The 14,803-nt window shown below is 39.5% G+C and overlaps 1 protein-coding gene across 1 annotated transcript in view; it reads left to right on the top strand.

Moving 5' to 3' along the window:
- URI1 (URI1 prefoldin like chaperone) overlaps window positions 1–14,803 on the top strand; it is a gene marked incomplete in the record, with an annotated part of 867,239 nt that overhangs the window by 737,035 nt on the left and 115,401 nt on the right. The window contains 1 exon segment of the mRNA XM_053701783.1: window positions 4,806–4,948. Within this exon segment, the coding sequence (XP_053557758.1) occupies window positions 4,806–4,948 (143 nt within the window).

Below are 14,803 nucleotides of genomic sequence, written 5' to 3'. Positions count from 1 at the left end.
AGACTTAATACAAAAATTGAAGGAATACAAATTGGCGACAGGGAGCATAAACTGATGATGTATGCTGATGACATTTTATTCTCCATATCTAACATTGAACATTCTATACCAGAACTACTTACAGAGCTACTATAGCCCCAGTGAAACTAAAATACCTAGGCATTTTTCTAACAGCTAATTCGGATGCCCTGTTCTGATGCAACTACTCACAGCTTAAAAAAGAAATTGCTGACGACCTGCGTTTCTGGAACAATAAAAAACTTTCATGGCTGGGCAGGGTGGGCATCATAAACATGAACATTCTGCCTAGGTTACTATATCTGTTCCAGACCTTGCCAATTCCCCTACCCAACCACTTCTTGATGCAATTACAAAACATTGTAGATAGCTTCATATGGGGGGGGAGGAGTAGTGTACGAAGGCAGACCATGTTTCTACCCAGGGAGAGAGGAGGGCCTGGGAGCACTGAATCTGGCATTATATAGAAGAGCCATACTGCTGCAGCAGATTTTAGACTGGAGCCACAATTCAGATCAAAAGCCCTGGGTCCAATTAGATGACCACATTCTTGAAAAAGGCAATGTTACATCTCTTGCATGGACAGAGCCAAGTAAACACCCAGACACTATACAGTTTTACGCCACCATATCTGAAACATTTAAAGAATGGGACAGGACCATCGCACCAACCCACATGTTGGTGCGATGGTCCTCTTCTAATTCTAATGTCAAATACTGATTTTCTATCAAAACAATTTAAAACTCAAAAAAAAAAAATATATATATATATATATATATATATATTAGGAGGTTTGTAAGAAAGAGCAGATACCTCAAAAACTCTTCTAGCAAAAGACATAGCCAAAAGAAATAACACTTACAAGAAAGCGGTTTAATATCAATTTTATGCATAGCTAGGAGCCTGCAAAACCCTTAACACCAAGTATAGATTCCATGGAGTAGAAATTGGCTTTATTACAGGTTTATTATGGACCAAAGCCTGAATAAAACCATACATATCAGGAAGATTAGCAATCTTCCTATGGAACAAAACGGAAAGAGCAGAAATCTGCCCCTTCAGAGAACTGGCAGATAATCCCTTATCCATAACATCCTGTAAGAACTGCAAAATCCTTAAAATTCTAAAAGAATGTCAGGAAAAACCATGATATATACACCAAGAAATAAAATAATTCCAGACCTTATGATAGATTCTCCTAGTTACAGGTTTACAAGCCTGAATTAAGGTTTCAATCACAGAATCTGAGAAACCTCTATGTCTAAGGATTAAATGTTCAATTTGAGACTTGAGATCTGGATGGAAAAAAAGGACATTGAGACAGATCTGACCGCAGAGGCCAAGGAGGACAGCTGGACATTTTCAACAGATCTGCATACCAAATCCTGTGAGGCCAAGCTGGGGCAAACATGATTAGTGAGGACTTGTCAAGGCTTATCTTGGAAATCACTCTGGGTAGAAGTACAAGAGGAGGAAACAGATAAGCAAACTGAAATGACCAAGGGACTACTAGAGAATCCACTAACATTGCTTGAGGATCCCTGGATCTCGCATAGTACCTGGAAAGTTGTTTGTTTAAATGAGAGGCCATCAGATCTATCTCTGTGAGACCCCAAAGATCCACAATCATATTTAACACATCCTGGTGAAGAGATTACTCTCCTGGATGTAGAGATTGACAATTTAAGACGGTTCACTTCCCAGTTGTTCACCGTTGGAACAAATGTAGCCACCAATCAGCAAGAGCTGCCCAGGGTGCTGAACCCAAAATGGGCTGTCTCCTAAGCTTACATTCCTGCTTTTTCAAATTAAGATACCCACAGAATGAAGAATAATTGATAATAGGAATATTGGGTTTCATATCCCTTTTAATCTTCATAATATCAAATATAGCATCACAAATATAAAAAATAGCACTTTTAAGTAAACCCAAAAGATCTTCACTAGCAGTGTCTTCAGAACACTGTTCTAAAAAACTAATTGAAGCAGCAGCCACATCAGCAACAGAAATAAATGGCCTGAGCAAATACCTGTAAAAAGTAATTTTCTATCTAAAGGGTCTTAAAGAAGTACTGTCTTCCAAAGTAATAGTAGTACATTTAGCCAGAGTGGAAATGGCCCCATCCACCTTGTGGTTTCCCACAAATAAACATTAGCAGCAGGTAAAGTATATATCTTTTTGAAGCTTGCAGAAGAAGTAAATGATAATTACCTGGCTTAGACCATTCCCTAGAAATCATATCAGGGACTTCATCAGGAATAGAGAAAACCTTATGGAGATCAACAACAGTCTTAAAAACTGAATTTAAACTAAGATTATCATCAGAAACTTCTCAGAGAGTCCATCTCTCTAATTGTTTGGGGTTATTTCTCAAATGGTAATTGGGAGAGTTTTCTGTAGACAAATTGGACTGTTATCACCTATGTCAGGCTGTTGGGTGGTGAAGTTGCCAGGTGGTTTATCCAGAATAATGTTCTGTTCACATGGATGATTCTTCTGGAAAATATTCTAAAACTGTAATCAATTCAACCCCCCGTACCTTCTTTCTGGGGATTACATCTGATCAAGAACTTTTGCTTGTTCCTCTTCCTTGGCTAATTTCTATTCTACCTTAAAACTATTTTCAACATTTTGAACTTGCAAAAACACCAACAACGTTTTAATTCTCTCAATCAATATTTTCCCTTTTTGTCTACTGCTAGTCTATCATCTCTAGTCACCTAACATACAATCTGCCACACTGCAATCTGTCATAATTGTGTCTTCTCATTATATCTTAAAGGGACATGAAACCCAAATTGTTTTTCATGATTCAGATAAAGCATGCAATTTTAAACAACTTTCTAATTTACTTCTATTTTAAATGTTTCTATGTTCTTATAATGTCTTTTGTTGAAAAGCAGGGATGTATGCTGGAGCACTATATGGTGGAGGTTTTCAATAATGTTTTCCATTTGCAAGAGCATTATATGGCAGCACTATTTCATGCCATGTAGTGCTCCAGACACCAACCTAGGTATCTCTCAACCCAGAATATGATGGGAATTAAGCAAATTTGATAATAGAAGTAAATTGGAAACTTTTTTTTTTTAAATAGTATCCTCTGTCTGAATCACATTTTTTTGGGGGGGGGTTTCATATACCGTTAAAGAGAATGTAAAGTTGACCGTACTCGCTCACGTCATAGGATATTATAAAAAAAAAATAGGTAGACTTTCATACATCAAATTTGTACTATTTATTGATATTCTCAGATATTTACCATTTAATGCTCCAACGATAAGCGCTTTTCCTCCGCCCACCATATTGCTCAATTGATTGACCGATGACAAATCTGCAATCCACTAATAGTTTTTCCCCCTGGGTGTTCAGCCCCTTTGCACAAACGCCACACCCTGTTTCTTCCGTCGGCTCTCCTTCCACTAGTATTGCTTGTATCAAGTAGGAGAGAACGTCGGTGATTCTAATAGCTCCTGCGTGGCCTCGCAGGATCTTGTTTGCAGATCTAGTGGAAATGTCATCTCTTCCACCGTGGAGACTCCTTCTGAGGAGGGACCTTCTACTTCAGGGTCTTTTTCCTTCATCCAAATCTTGTTTCCCTGGAACTGTCTGCTTGGAGATTGTACGCTTAGTTCTGTCTAAGCGTGGGTTTTCTGTGTCGGTCATGGAGACCATGATACAGGCTTGTAAGCCTGTTATGAGAAAGATTTACCATAAGATATGGCGTAATATCTTTTTTGGTGTGAATCCAAGGGCTACTCTTGGAGTAGTGTTAGGATTCCTAGAATTTTATCTTTTCTACAGGAAAAAAAGGTTTTGTCAGTCAGTTCTGTAAAGGGTCTGCTTTCTGCATTTCTTTTTTTTGCCGCATAAGTGTCTTGCGGACATGCCAGATATGCAATCTTTTTGTCAGGCCTTGGTCAGTATCAGGCCTGTGTTTAAATCTGTTGCTCCTTCTGGGAACTTTATCTTTGTTCTTTGAGTTTTGCAGCAAGCTCTGTTTGAGCCATTGCATTCCATAGATATTTAGTTGTTTCTTCCTAAAGTGGTTTCGGAAAGTATTGTAATCAGGAAATTGTGGTTCTTTTTCTTTGTCATAGTTCTTCTTTTTTGAAGAACGTTTGTGGCACAACTTAGTTGCCTTTTCAAATTTGATACCTTTGTCTCGGCTGAGGTTCTTTTGGGAGAAAGGTGCTTCAAGCGGTGGTGCCTTCTGTTTAGGTTACCTGTCTTGTCTCTCCCTTGTCTCAATTACTGTTGGGAATCAATACCCAAGCTAGCGGACACCGATGATTAGGGAGAGACAAGACAGGTTCTTGTCTCTCCCTAATCATCGGTGTCCGCTAGCTTGGGTATTGATTCTCAACAGTAATTGATGATTCCGTGGACTCACCGTGTCTTAAGAAAGAAAACAAAATTTATGCTTTTCTGATAAATTTATTTCTAGACACATTGAGTCCACGGCCCACTCTTATTTTCAGTTATTTTTAACTTTAACCTCAGGCACCTCTACACCTTGTGTTTTTTTCCTTTTCTCCATTTTCCTTCGGTCGAATGACTGGGGATTGTGGAAATATAAGTGACATATAACAGCTTTGCTGTGGTGCTCTTTGCCTCCTCCTGCTGGCCAGGAGTGATATTCCCAACAGTAATTGATGATTCCGTTGACTCACCATGTCTAGAAAGAAAGAAATGTATCAGGTAAGCATACATTTTGTTATTGAGGCTTGACCAATTTCGTTTGTTATTCAAATTCCTAATCATTACTATTTCCCCCTTTTTACAGGTGAGAATAAACACAGGTAAAAATACTACTTTAAAATACAGTGAAAAAAAAGAAGAAGCCAAAAGGAAAAGAAAAAACAGTAATGGAAATGGCTATCTATCACTAGAACTGCCAAAAATCAAAACACCAGCAGATATATACAGGTAAGATTGCAGCCATGTATGAATAGCAATAGTACTACTCTGTAGTACTGATTAGAGCAGCTGGTTTTATTGTATTCCTACGAAGCTGTTGATGATATTACTGACACATTAAAATTGGTATCTATAAACATTTAAATGGTCATATATACCTCTAATTATTTTTAATTGCATTTTAAAAAAGTAGATTTGGGAATTATAGATAAAGGATGTGTAACTTTATTAGGCTTCTAGAGCTTGGTTTCCTGGAAAATGCTACCATGATCTAATTTGTGATGCAGGGTGGTACTTTATTTATGGTGTGAAGAGGTACTGTTTGTGAACTACCCGAAACATTACATTGATAATGTTAAAATGTAATTTCCATACACTATTAAAAGGACATTAAACACATCAATATATTAATATAAATTGTTTAATTGCATGAATTAAAACAACTTTGCAACATATTTAAAAATAAATAAATTCTCATTTCCTGTCATTTCATTCTGAATATTGTGAACTTTCCCATTTATGTTAAAGGGATATTAAAGGGACACTATACCCAAAGTTTCATAATTCAGATAGAACATACAATTTTAAACAACATTCCAATTTACTTCTATTATCTAATTTGCTTCATTCTTTAGATATCCTTTGTTGAAGAAATAACAATGCACATGGGTGAGCCAATCACACAAGGCATCTATGTGCAGCTACCAATCAGCAGCTACTGAGCCTATCTAGATATGCTTTTCAGCACAGGATATCAAGAGAATGAAGCAAATTAGATAATAGTATATTAGAAAGTTGCTTAAAATTTCATACTCTTTCTAAATCACGAAAGAAAATATTGGGGTTCCATGTCCCTTTAAACATGGAAGTGCAAACACAGCTATATTTCACAAAGTCATTGGTTGCACAATCTATTCAGCCATGTATAACCATTCCTAATTGGCATTAGCAGAAAAGGTAACCTAAGTTTATGGACATTAACTTATTTTTTCAATATTTAATCAACTAATATAATTTATAAAAAATAAAAGTACAAATTATTCTCGTGCTAATGTTTCTCTGAATACATCATTCAAGCAACAATTTATTTAGTTCTTAATGTCCCTTTAAAATTGGAATATAGGGTTGTCGCTAAGAGTAGACTAGGAGCAAATCAGCTCATTACCTATCCTGTATTGGTTTCCTGAGCAATTTTTATTTTAAAGCATTGAGAATGCCACTACTGAAGAAACCTTGAACCTTTCTCAAATGTTCTTTCTTCTACAAGATTCCTGCTAACAGGAAGTGGCAAAGAGCACCACAGCAGAGCTGTATATATAGCTCCTCCCTTCCCTCCACCCCCAGTCATTCTCTTTGCCTGTGTTAGTAATAGGAAGAGGTAAAGTGAGGTATTAGTTTTAGATTCTTCAATCAAGAAGTTTTTTATTTTAAATGGTACCAGTGAGTACTATTTTCTCAGGGAGATATGGAGATGAAGATTTCGGCCCTGAGGTTGATGATCTTAGCAGTTGTAACTAAGATCCACGTTGGTTCCCACAGAGCTTCTGAAGGTAGTGCAAGAGAAATCTTCAGTGTGGAGAACGGTTTCATACTACAAGCTGCATTGAGGTATGTTCAGTCTTTTATTTCTGAGGAGACTTTGTATATCAGAACTGGCTGACATTTTTTCCCTGCTAGGGAAGGGTTAAGCAGTAGACCTGTACATGAAGGGTATTATTGAAAATCCTATGTGTATAATTTTATTTGACATAGTACTGGGCAATATCAATAAGACACTGGGAGAGGCAGCTTGACGTTTTTTTATTTGATTGCAAAAACAAATAGTCAGTATGGCTGCAGTGTAACAGTAATGTTTTAGGGATCCACATGGCTTTCTTTGCAAACCACTTCCCATGCGGTTATACAGACTGATATGATCGATGTCCATGATGGGCAAGGCCTATTTTCACCCGCTCAGACGCGCAGTTTAAGGCAGCAGGCATTAGCTCCGGTGGGGTCTAAACTTGTGTTCTGTTCACCGGATCATTGTCGAGTCATTTTGCAGTACCCTGGGGGCAGGTAGGCCATTTTTTTTAGTGAGGTGCAGGGGTCATTTTTTTCGCTAAAATATATTTTGTGCCTTAAATTGTCTTTTAGAGGTTAAATTCACCCTTAGCTCTTAGGGTGCAATAATTTTTGGTCCAATTGAATAAGTTTATTTAATTGTATAGCGTTATTGAAACGTTTTAAGCAGTTTAGGAAAAATTGTGCGCTTTTTATTTCTTAAAGGCGCAGTACACATTTAGTACGACTATTGTGGTTTATAGTAGTCTGTTCAACATGTCTGACATTGAGGAAACTAATTGCTCTATGTGTTTAGAAGCCATTGTGGAACCCCCTCTTACTTTGTGTACCTCTTGTACTGAAAGGGCCTTGCAATGTAAAAAGCATATTTTAGGTAAAGAAAGTGTGCCTAAGGATGATTCTCAGTCTGAAGAGAATCAGGATATGCCATCCAATTCTCCCCAAGTGTCACAACCTTTAACGCCCACACAAGCGACGCCAAGTACCTCAAGTGCGTCTAATTCTTTTACTCTACCGGATATGGCTGCAGTTATGTCAACTACCCTTACAGAGGTATTATCTAAATTACCAGTGTTACAGGGTAAACGCAGTAGGTCAGGTATTATTGTGAATACTGAATCCTCTAATGCTTTATTGGCTATTTCCGATGTACCCTCACAGGGCTCTGAGTTTGGGGTCAGGGAATTGCTGTCTGAGGGAGAACTTTCAGACTCAGGAAATATGTTACCTCAGACAGATTTGGACGTCATGTCCTTTAAATTTAAGCTTGCACACCTCCGCCTGCTACTCCGGGAGTTTTTAGCGACTCTGGATGATTGTGACCCTATTGTGATACCACCAGAGAAATTGTGTAAAATGGACAAATATCTAGAAGTGCCTACTTACACTGATGTTTTTCCGGTTCCTAAAAGAATTTCGGAAATTTTAAAAAAGGAATGGGACAGACCGGGTATACCGTTCTCTCCTCCTCCTACTTTTAAGAAAATGTATCCCATATCAGACACCAATCGGGACTCCTGGAAGTCGGTCCCTATGGTGGAGGGAGCTATATCTACCCTGGCTAAGCGTACAACTATACCTATTGAGGACAGTTGTGCTTTCAAAGACCCTATGGATAAGAAGTTAGAGGGACTTCTAAAGAAATTATTTATTCATCAGGGTTTTCTCTTACAACCTACAGCTTGCATTGTTCCAGTTACTACTGCAGCAGCTTTTTGGTTTGATGCTCTAGAAGAGTCTTTTAAGGTTGAGACCCCTTTAGAGGACATTCTGGATAGAATTAAGGCTCTCAAGCTAGCTAATTCTTTTATTACAGATGCCGCCTTTCAAATTGCTAAATTGGCGGAAAAAAATGCAGGATTTGCCATTTTAGCGCGTAGAGCGTTATGGCTAAAATCGTGGTCTGCTGATGTGTCATCAAAATCTAAGTTTTTAGCTATTCCTTTCAAGGGTAAGACCTTATTCGGGCCTGAATTGAAGGAAATCATTTCTGACATTACTGGAGGTAAAGGCCACCCCCTACCTCAGGATAAGTCTGCTAAAGGGACCGTCTACACCAGAATTTTTATTGTTTTAAAAGATAGATAATCCCTTTATTACCCATTCCCCAGTTTTGCATAACCAACACAGTTATAAAAATATACTTTTAACCTCTGTGATTATCTTGTATCTAAGCCTCTGCAAACTGCCCCTTTTTTCAGTTCTTTTGACAGACTTGCAGTCTAGCCAATCAGTGCCTGCTCCCAGATAACTTCACGTGCACGAGCACAGTGTTATCTATATGAAATACATGAACCAACACCCTTTAGTGGTGAAAAACTGTTAAAATGCAATCTGAAAAGAGGTGGGCTTCAAGGTCTAAGAAATTAGCATATGAACCTCCTAGGTTAAGCTTTCAACTAAGAATACCAAGAGAACAAAGCAAAATTGGTGATAAAAGTAAATTGGAAAATTGTTTAAGATTACATGCTCTATCTAAATCATGAAAGTTTATTTCGGCCTAGACTGTCCCTTTAAGATGAGGGGTAAACAAAATAATTTTCGTGTCTTTTGAAATTTTAAAGGTGTACCCTCTGCTTCCTCTTCCTCCACAAAGCAGGAAGGGAATTTTGCTCAATCCAAGTCTGTCTGGAGACCCAACCAGGCTTGGAATAAAGGTAAACAATCCAAGAAGCTCGTTGCTGCTACAAAGACAGCATGAAGGGGCGGCCCCCGACCCGAGACCAGATCTAGTAGGGGGCAGACTTTCTTTCTTTGCCCAGGCTTGGGCAAGATATGTTCAGGACCCCTGGGCATTGGAAATCGTAACCCACGGGTATCAACTGGAATTCAAGGATTTTCTCCCAAGAGGGAGATTTCATCTTTCACAATTGTCTGTAGACCAGATAAAAAGAGAGGCGTTCTTACGCTGTGTAAAAGACCTCTCTACCATGGGAGTAATTTGTCCCGTTCCAAAACTGGAACAGAGTCAGGGGTTGTACTCAAATCTTTTTGTGGTTCCCAAAAAAGAGGGAACTTTCAGACCCATTTTAGATCTCAAGTGTCTAAACAAGTTTCTCAGAGTCCCATCGTTCAAGATGGAGACTATACGAACAATTTTACCAATGATCCAGGAGGGTCAATATATGACTACCGTGGACTTGAAGGTTGCATACCTTCATATCCCTATTCACAGGGATCATCATCAGTTCCTAAGGTTTGCCTTCCTGGACAAACATTTTCAGTTTGTGGCTCTTCCCTTCGGGTTGGCCACAGCACCCAGGATCTTCACGAAGGTTCTAGGGTCCCTTCTGGCGGTTCTCAAACCGCGGGGCATAGCAGTGACACCTTATCTGGACGATATTTTGATTCAGGCGTCAACTTATCTGACAAAATCTCGCACGGACACAGTGTTGTCCTTTCTGAGAACTCACGGTTGGAAAGTGAACATTGAAAAGAGTTCACTAGTTCCACAGACAAGGGTTCCCTTCTTGGGAACTCTGATAGACTCTGTAGACATGAAAATATTTCTGACGGAGATCAGAAAATCAAAAATTTTAAATACTTGTCAAGCCCTTCAGTCCATTCCTCAGCCATCAGTGGCTCAGTGTATGGAGGTAATTGGGTTAATGGTAGCGGTAATGGACATCATTCCGTTAGCTCATTTTTATCTCAGACCATTGCAGCTGTGCATGCTCGGACAGTGGAATGGGGACTATGCAAATGTATCTCCTCAGATAAATCTGGATCAAGAGACCAGAGGCTCTCTTCTTTGGTGGTTGTCGCTGGATCATCTTTCCCAGGGGACTTGTTTCCGCAGACCCTCATGGGTGATAGTGACAACGGACGCCAGCCTACTAGGTTGGGGTGCAGTCAGGAATTCCCTGAAGGCTCAGGGTGTTTGGACTCAGGTGGAGTCTCTACTTCCAATCAATATTTTGGAACTGAGAGCAATATTCAATGTGCTTCAGGCATGGCCCCAGTTGGCTTCGGCCAAATTCATTAGATTCCAGTCGGACAATATCACGACTGTGGCTTATATCAATCATCAGGGGGGAACAAGGAGTTCGTTAGCGATGATAGAAGTATCCAAGATAATCCGATGGGCCGAGGCCACTCTTGTTATCTGTCGGCAATCTACATCCCAGGAGTAGAGAACTGGGAAGCGGATTTTCTAAGTCGACAGACTTTTCATCCGGTGGAGAGGAAAAACTACCCGGAGGTGTTTGCCTCACTGATTCTCCAATGGGGCAGGCCGGAATTGGATCTGATGGCATCTCGACAGAATGCCAAGCTTCCAAGATACGGATCCAGGTCGAGGGATCCCCAGGCTGAACTGATAGATGCCTTGGCAGTACCTTGGTCGTTCAGCCTAGCTTATGTGTTTCCACCGTTTCCTCTCCTTCCGCGCGTGATTGCTCGGATCAAACAGGAGAGAGCTTCAGTAATCCTGATAGCGCCTGCGTGGCCACGCAGGACTTGGTATGCAAATCTAGTAGACATGTCCTCTCTGCCACCGTGGAAACTTCCTTTGAGACAAGACCTTCTCATTCAAGGACCTTTCCAACATCCAAATCTAAATTCTCTGCAGCTGACTGCTTGGAGATTGAACGCTTGATTTTATCTAAGCGGGGATTCTCAGATTCGGTCATCGATACTTTGATACAGGCACGTAAGCCTGTCACTAGAAAAATCTATCATAAGATATGGCGTAAATACCTTTATTGGTGTGAATCCAAAGGCTACTCATGGAGTAAAGTTAGGATTCCCAGGATTCTGTCTTTTCTCCAAGAAGGATTGGAGAAAGGGTTATCAGCAAGTTCCTTAAAGGGACAGATTTCTGCTTTGTCAATTTTGCTTCACAAACGTTTGGCAGATGTTCAGTCTTTTTTTCAGGCTCTAACCAGAATTAAGCCTGTATTTAGACCAATTACTCCTTCCTGGAGTTTGAATTTAGTTCTTGGAGTTCTTCAAGGGGTTCCGTTTGAACCCATGCATTCCATAGATATTAAATTGTTATCTTGGAAAGTTTTGTTTTTTGTCGCTATTTCTTCTGCTCGTAGAGTTTCTGAGCTTTCAGCGTTACAATGTGATTTGCCTTATCTTATATTCCATTCTGATAAGGTGGTTTTGCGTACCAAACCTGGATTTCTTCCTAAGGTTGTTTCAAATAAGAATATTAATCAGGAAATTGTTGTTCCTTCCTTGTGTCCGAATCCTCCTTCTAAGAAGGAACATCTGTTACATAACCTTGTCCGTGTCTTAAAGTTTTACTTACAGACGACTAAGGATTTCCTTCAATCATCTTCATTATTCATTGTTTATTCTGGAAAGCGTAGGGGTCAGAAATCTACGGCTACCTCTTTTTCTTTTTGGGTGTGGAGTATCATCCGCCTGGCATGTGAGACTGCTGGACAGCAGCCTCCTGAAAGAATTACGGCTCATTCTACGATGCTACAATGCTTCTGTTGAACAGATTTGTAAGGCTGCGACTTCGTCGTCTCTTCATACTTTTTACAAATTTTACAAATTTGATACTTTTGCTTCTTTTGAGGCTGTTATTGGGAGAAAGGTTCTTCAAGCAGTGTTGCCTTCCGTTTAGGTCTCTGTCTTGTCCCTCCCATTTCATCCGTGTCCTGTAGCTTTGGTATTGTATCCCACAAGTAAGGATGAAATCCGTGGACTCGTCATATCTTGCTTTGTCAGCAAAACCTGTAGAATACTATTTCTCATGTAAATACCATGCTCTGGAAAATTGTATATTTTGCTTTAATGTTGTTTTTCTTTTACATTTTGCAAGATGTCTCAATCTGATCCTCTCTCAGAAGCAACTGATGGAACCCTGCTGCCTTATCACAGTTCTACCAAAGCTAAGTGTATCTGTTGTAAGTTAGCTGAGATTATATCTTCAGCTGTAGTATGTAACAGTTGTAATGATAAGCTTTTGCACGCAGAAAACATTTCCATCAGTACTAGTACAGTTTCTGTTGTTCCTTCAACATCTAATGTACATGATATCCCTGTTGATATGAAAATTTATATTGCTGATGCGATACAGAAGGCTTTGTCTGCTATTCCGCCTTCGAAAAAAAGTTAAAGATCTTTTAAAACTTCTCATAAATTTGATGAAATTTCTAATGACCGACAACATACTGAAATATCCTCCTCTGATAAGGTTCTCTCTGATTCAGAAGATCCTACCTCAGACATTGACATTGACACTGACAAATTACTTAGCTTTTCAAGATTGAGTATATTCGTTCCTTGTTGAAAGAAGTGTTGGTTACTTTGGATATTGAGGAGTCTAGTCCTCTTGATATCAAAACTAGTAAATGTTTAAATTCTGTTTATAAACCTCCTGTGGTTACTCCTGAGGTTTTTCCAGTTCCTGATGCTATTTCTGATGTGATTGCTAAGGAATGGAATTAAGCCTGTTACTTCTTTCATTCCTTGTTCTAGGTTTAAAAGGTTGTACCCTTTTCCAGCGACTAGATTAGAATTTTGGGAAAAAGTCCCCAAAGTTGATAGGGCTATTTCTACTCTTACCAAACATACTACTATTCCTATGGAAGACAGTACTTCTTTTAAAGATCCTTTAGATAGAAAACTTGAATCTTATCTAAGGAAAGCTTATTTATATTCTGGCTATCTTCTCAGGCCTGCCATTGCTATGGTTGATGTTGCGGCTGCATCAACCTTTTGGTTGGATAGCTTAGCACAACAGGAAACAGATCCTGATTTGTCTAGCATTGTTCGTTTGCTTCAACATGCTAATCATTTTATCTGTGATGCTATTTTTGATATCATCAAAATTGATGTTAAATCTATGTCTTTAGCTATTTTAGCTAGAGGAGCATTATGGCTCAAATATTGGAATGCTGACATGGTATCTAAGTCTAGATTACTATCACCTTCTTTTCAAGGTAACAATTTATTTGCTTCTCAGTTGGATTCAATTATTTTTACTATCACTGGAGGGAAGGGAGTTTTCTTCTACAAGATACGACGAGTCCACGGATTTCATCCTTACTTGTGGGATATTAACCTCCTGCTGACAGGAAGTGACAAAGAGCACCACAGCAGAGCTGTATATATAGCTCCTCCCTTCCCTCCACCCCAGTCATTCTCTTTGCTTGTTTTAGTGATAGGAAGAGGTAAAGTGAGGTGTTAGTTTAGATTCTTCAATCAAGTGTTTATTATTTTAAATGGTGCCTGTGTGTACTATTTTTATTCTGGGCAACTTCTGAAGGACCAATTGTGAGGAACTGGTGGAGTTTTACTTCACTATGCCTCCCCTTTTGGTGTTGTCTGGAGATGGACTTAGTGATTTTGCCTAAGACCTTGTTTTCTTATCCACAGGACCTCTGGAGGAGATGGTGGACTTCTGGACACTGTGAGTATCATCATGCTGTTACTCAGCATGGAGGTAGGTGCAGTTTATTTTCAGGGGCTTACAGAGTTAACTTGCTCTATCACAATAGAGATTAATTCCCAGACAGTTAGGCAGATTTTGGCCTAGGGCACTGGGACTATTTCATTATGGCTGATGCTGGGGATTTCATTTTTGGCAAGTCTTGTGTGAGTTGCGTTTGTTGGAGACGCCCGCGATGGGCGGGGCTTCATTTGCACGCTTCTGTAGCGACTTTGCGTAGCTGTTTTAGGCCGGTGACGGTTCTCTTCTCCGGTGCAGCTTTTAACTTCGTTGTAGAGTGCTGCTAGATCAGGGGGTCACGAGTCTGGTTCTCATCCAGAGCCAGGTAGGAGCCGCAGCAGAGCTGTGGCAGGGTGACTGAAGTTCTAACTCCTGTTTTCTTTTCTAACGGCATATTTGAAGGTTAATGCAGAGCTTCTGTGAGACTTCATTTATCTTATCATTCTGTGGGCTAAAAACTGAAGTATTTTTTTCAGAAAAATAAACATTTCTCTTGTTAAGTGTATCCAGTCCACGGATCATCCATTACTTATGGGATATTCTCCTTCCCAACAGGAAGTTGCAAGAGGATCACCCACAGCAGAGCTGTTATATAGCTCCTCCCCTAACTGCCATATCCAGTCATTCTCTTGCAACCCTCAACATAGGAGGTAGTAAGAGGAAAGTGGTGTAATATAGTTAGTTTTTTCTTCAATCAAGAGTTTATTGTTTTTAAATAGTACCGGAGTTGTACTATTTTCTCTCAGGCAGCATTTAGAAGAAGAATCTGCCTGCGTTTTCTATGATCTTAGCAGAAGTAACTAAGATCCACTGCTGTTCTCACGTATGTCTGAGGGGTGAGGTAACTTCAGAGGGAGAATAGCGTGCAGGTTACCCTGCAATAAGGTATG

This window comes from Bombina bombina, chromosome 1, assembly GCF_027579735.1.
Source record: "Bombina bombina isolate aBomBom1 chromosome 1, aBomBom1.pri, whole genome shotgun sequence".
NCBI lineage: Eukaryota > Metazoa > Chordata > Amphibia > Anura > Bombinatoridae > Bombina > Bombina bombina.
The sequence above is the reverse complement of the archived record's forward strand: the minus strand, read 5'-3'. Positions and strand labels throughout refer to the sequence as shown.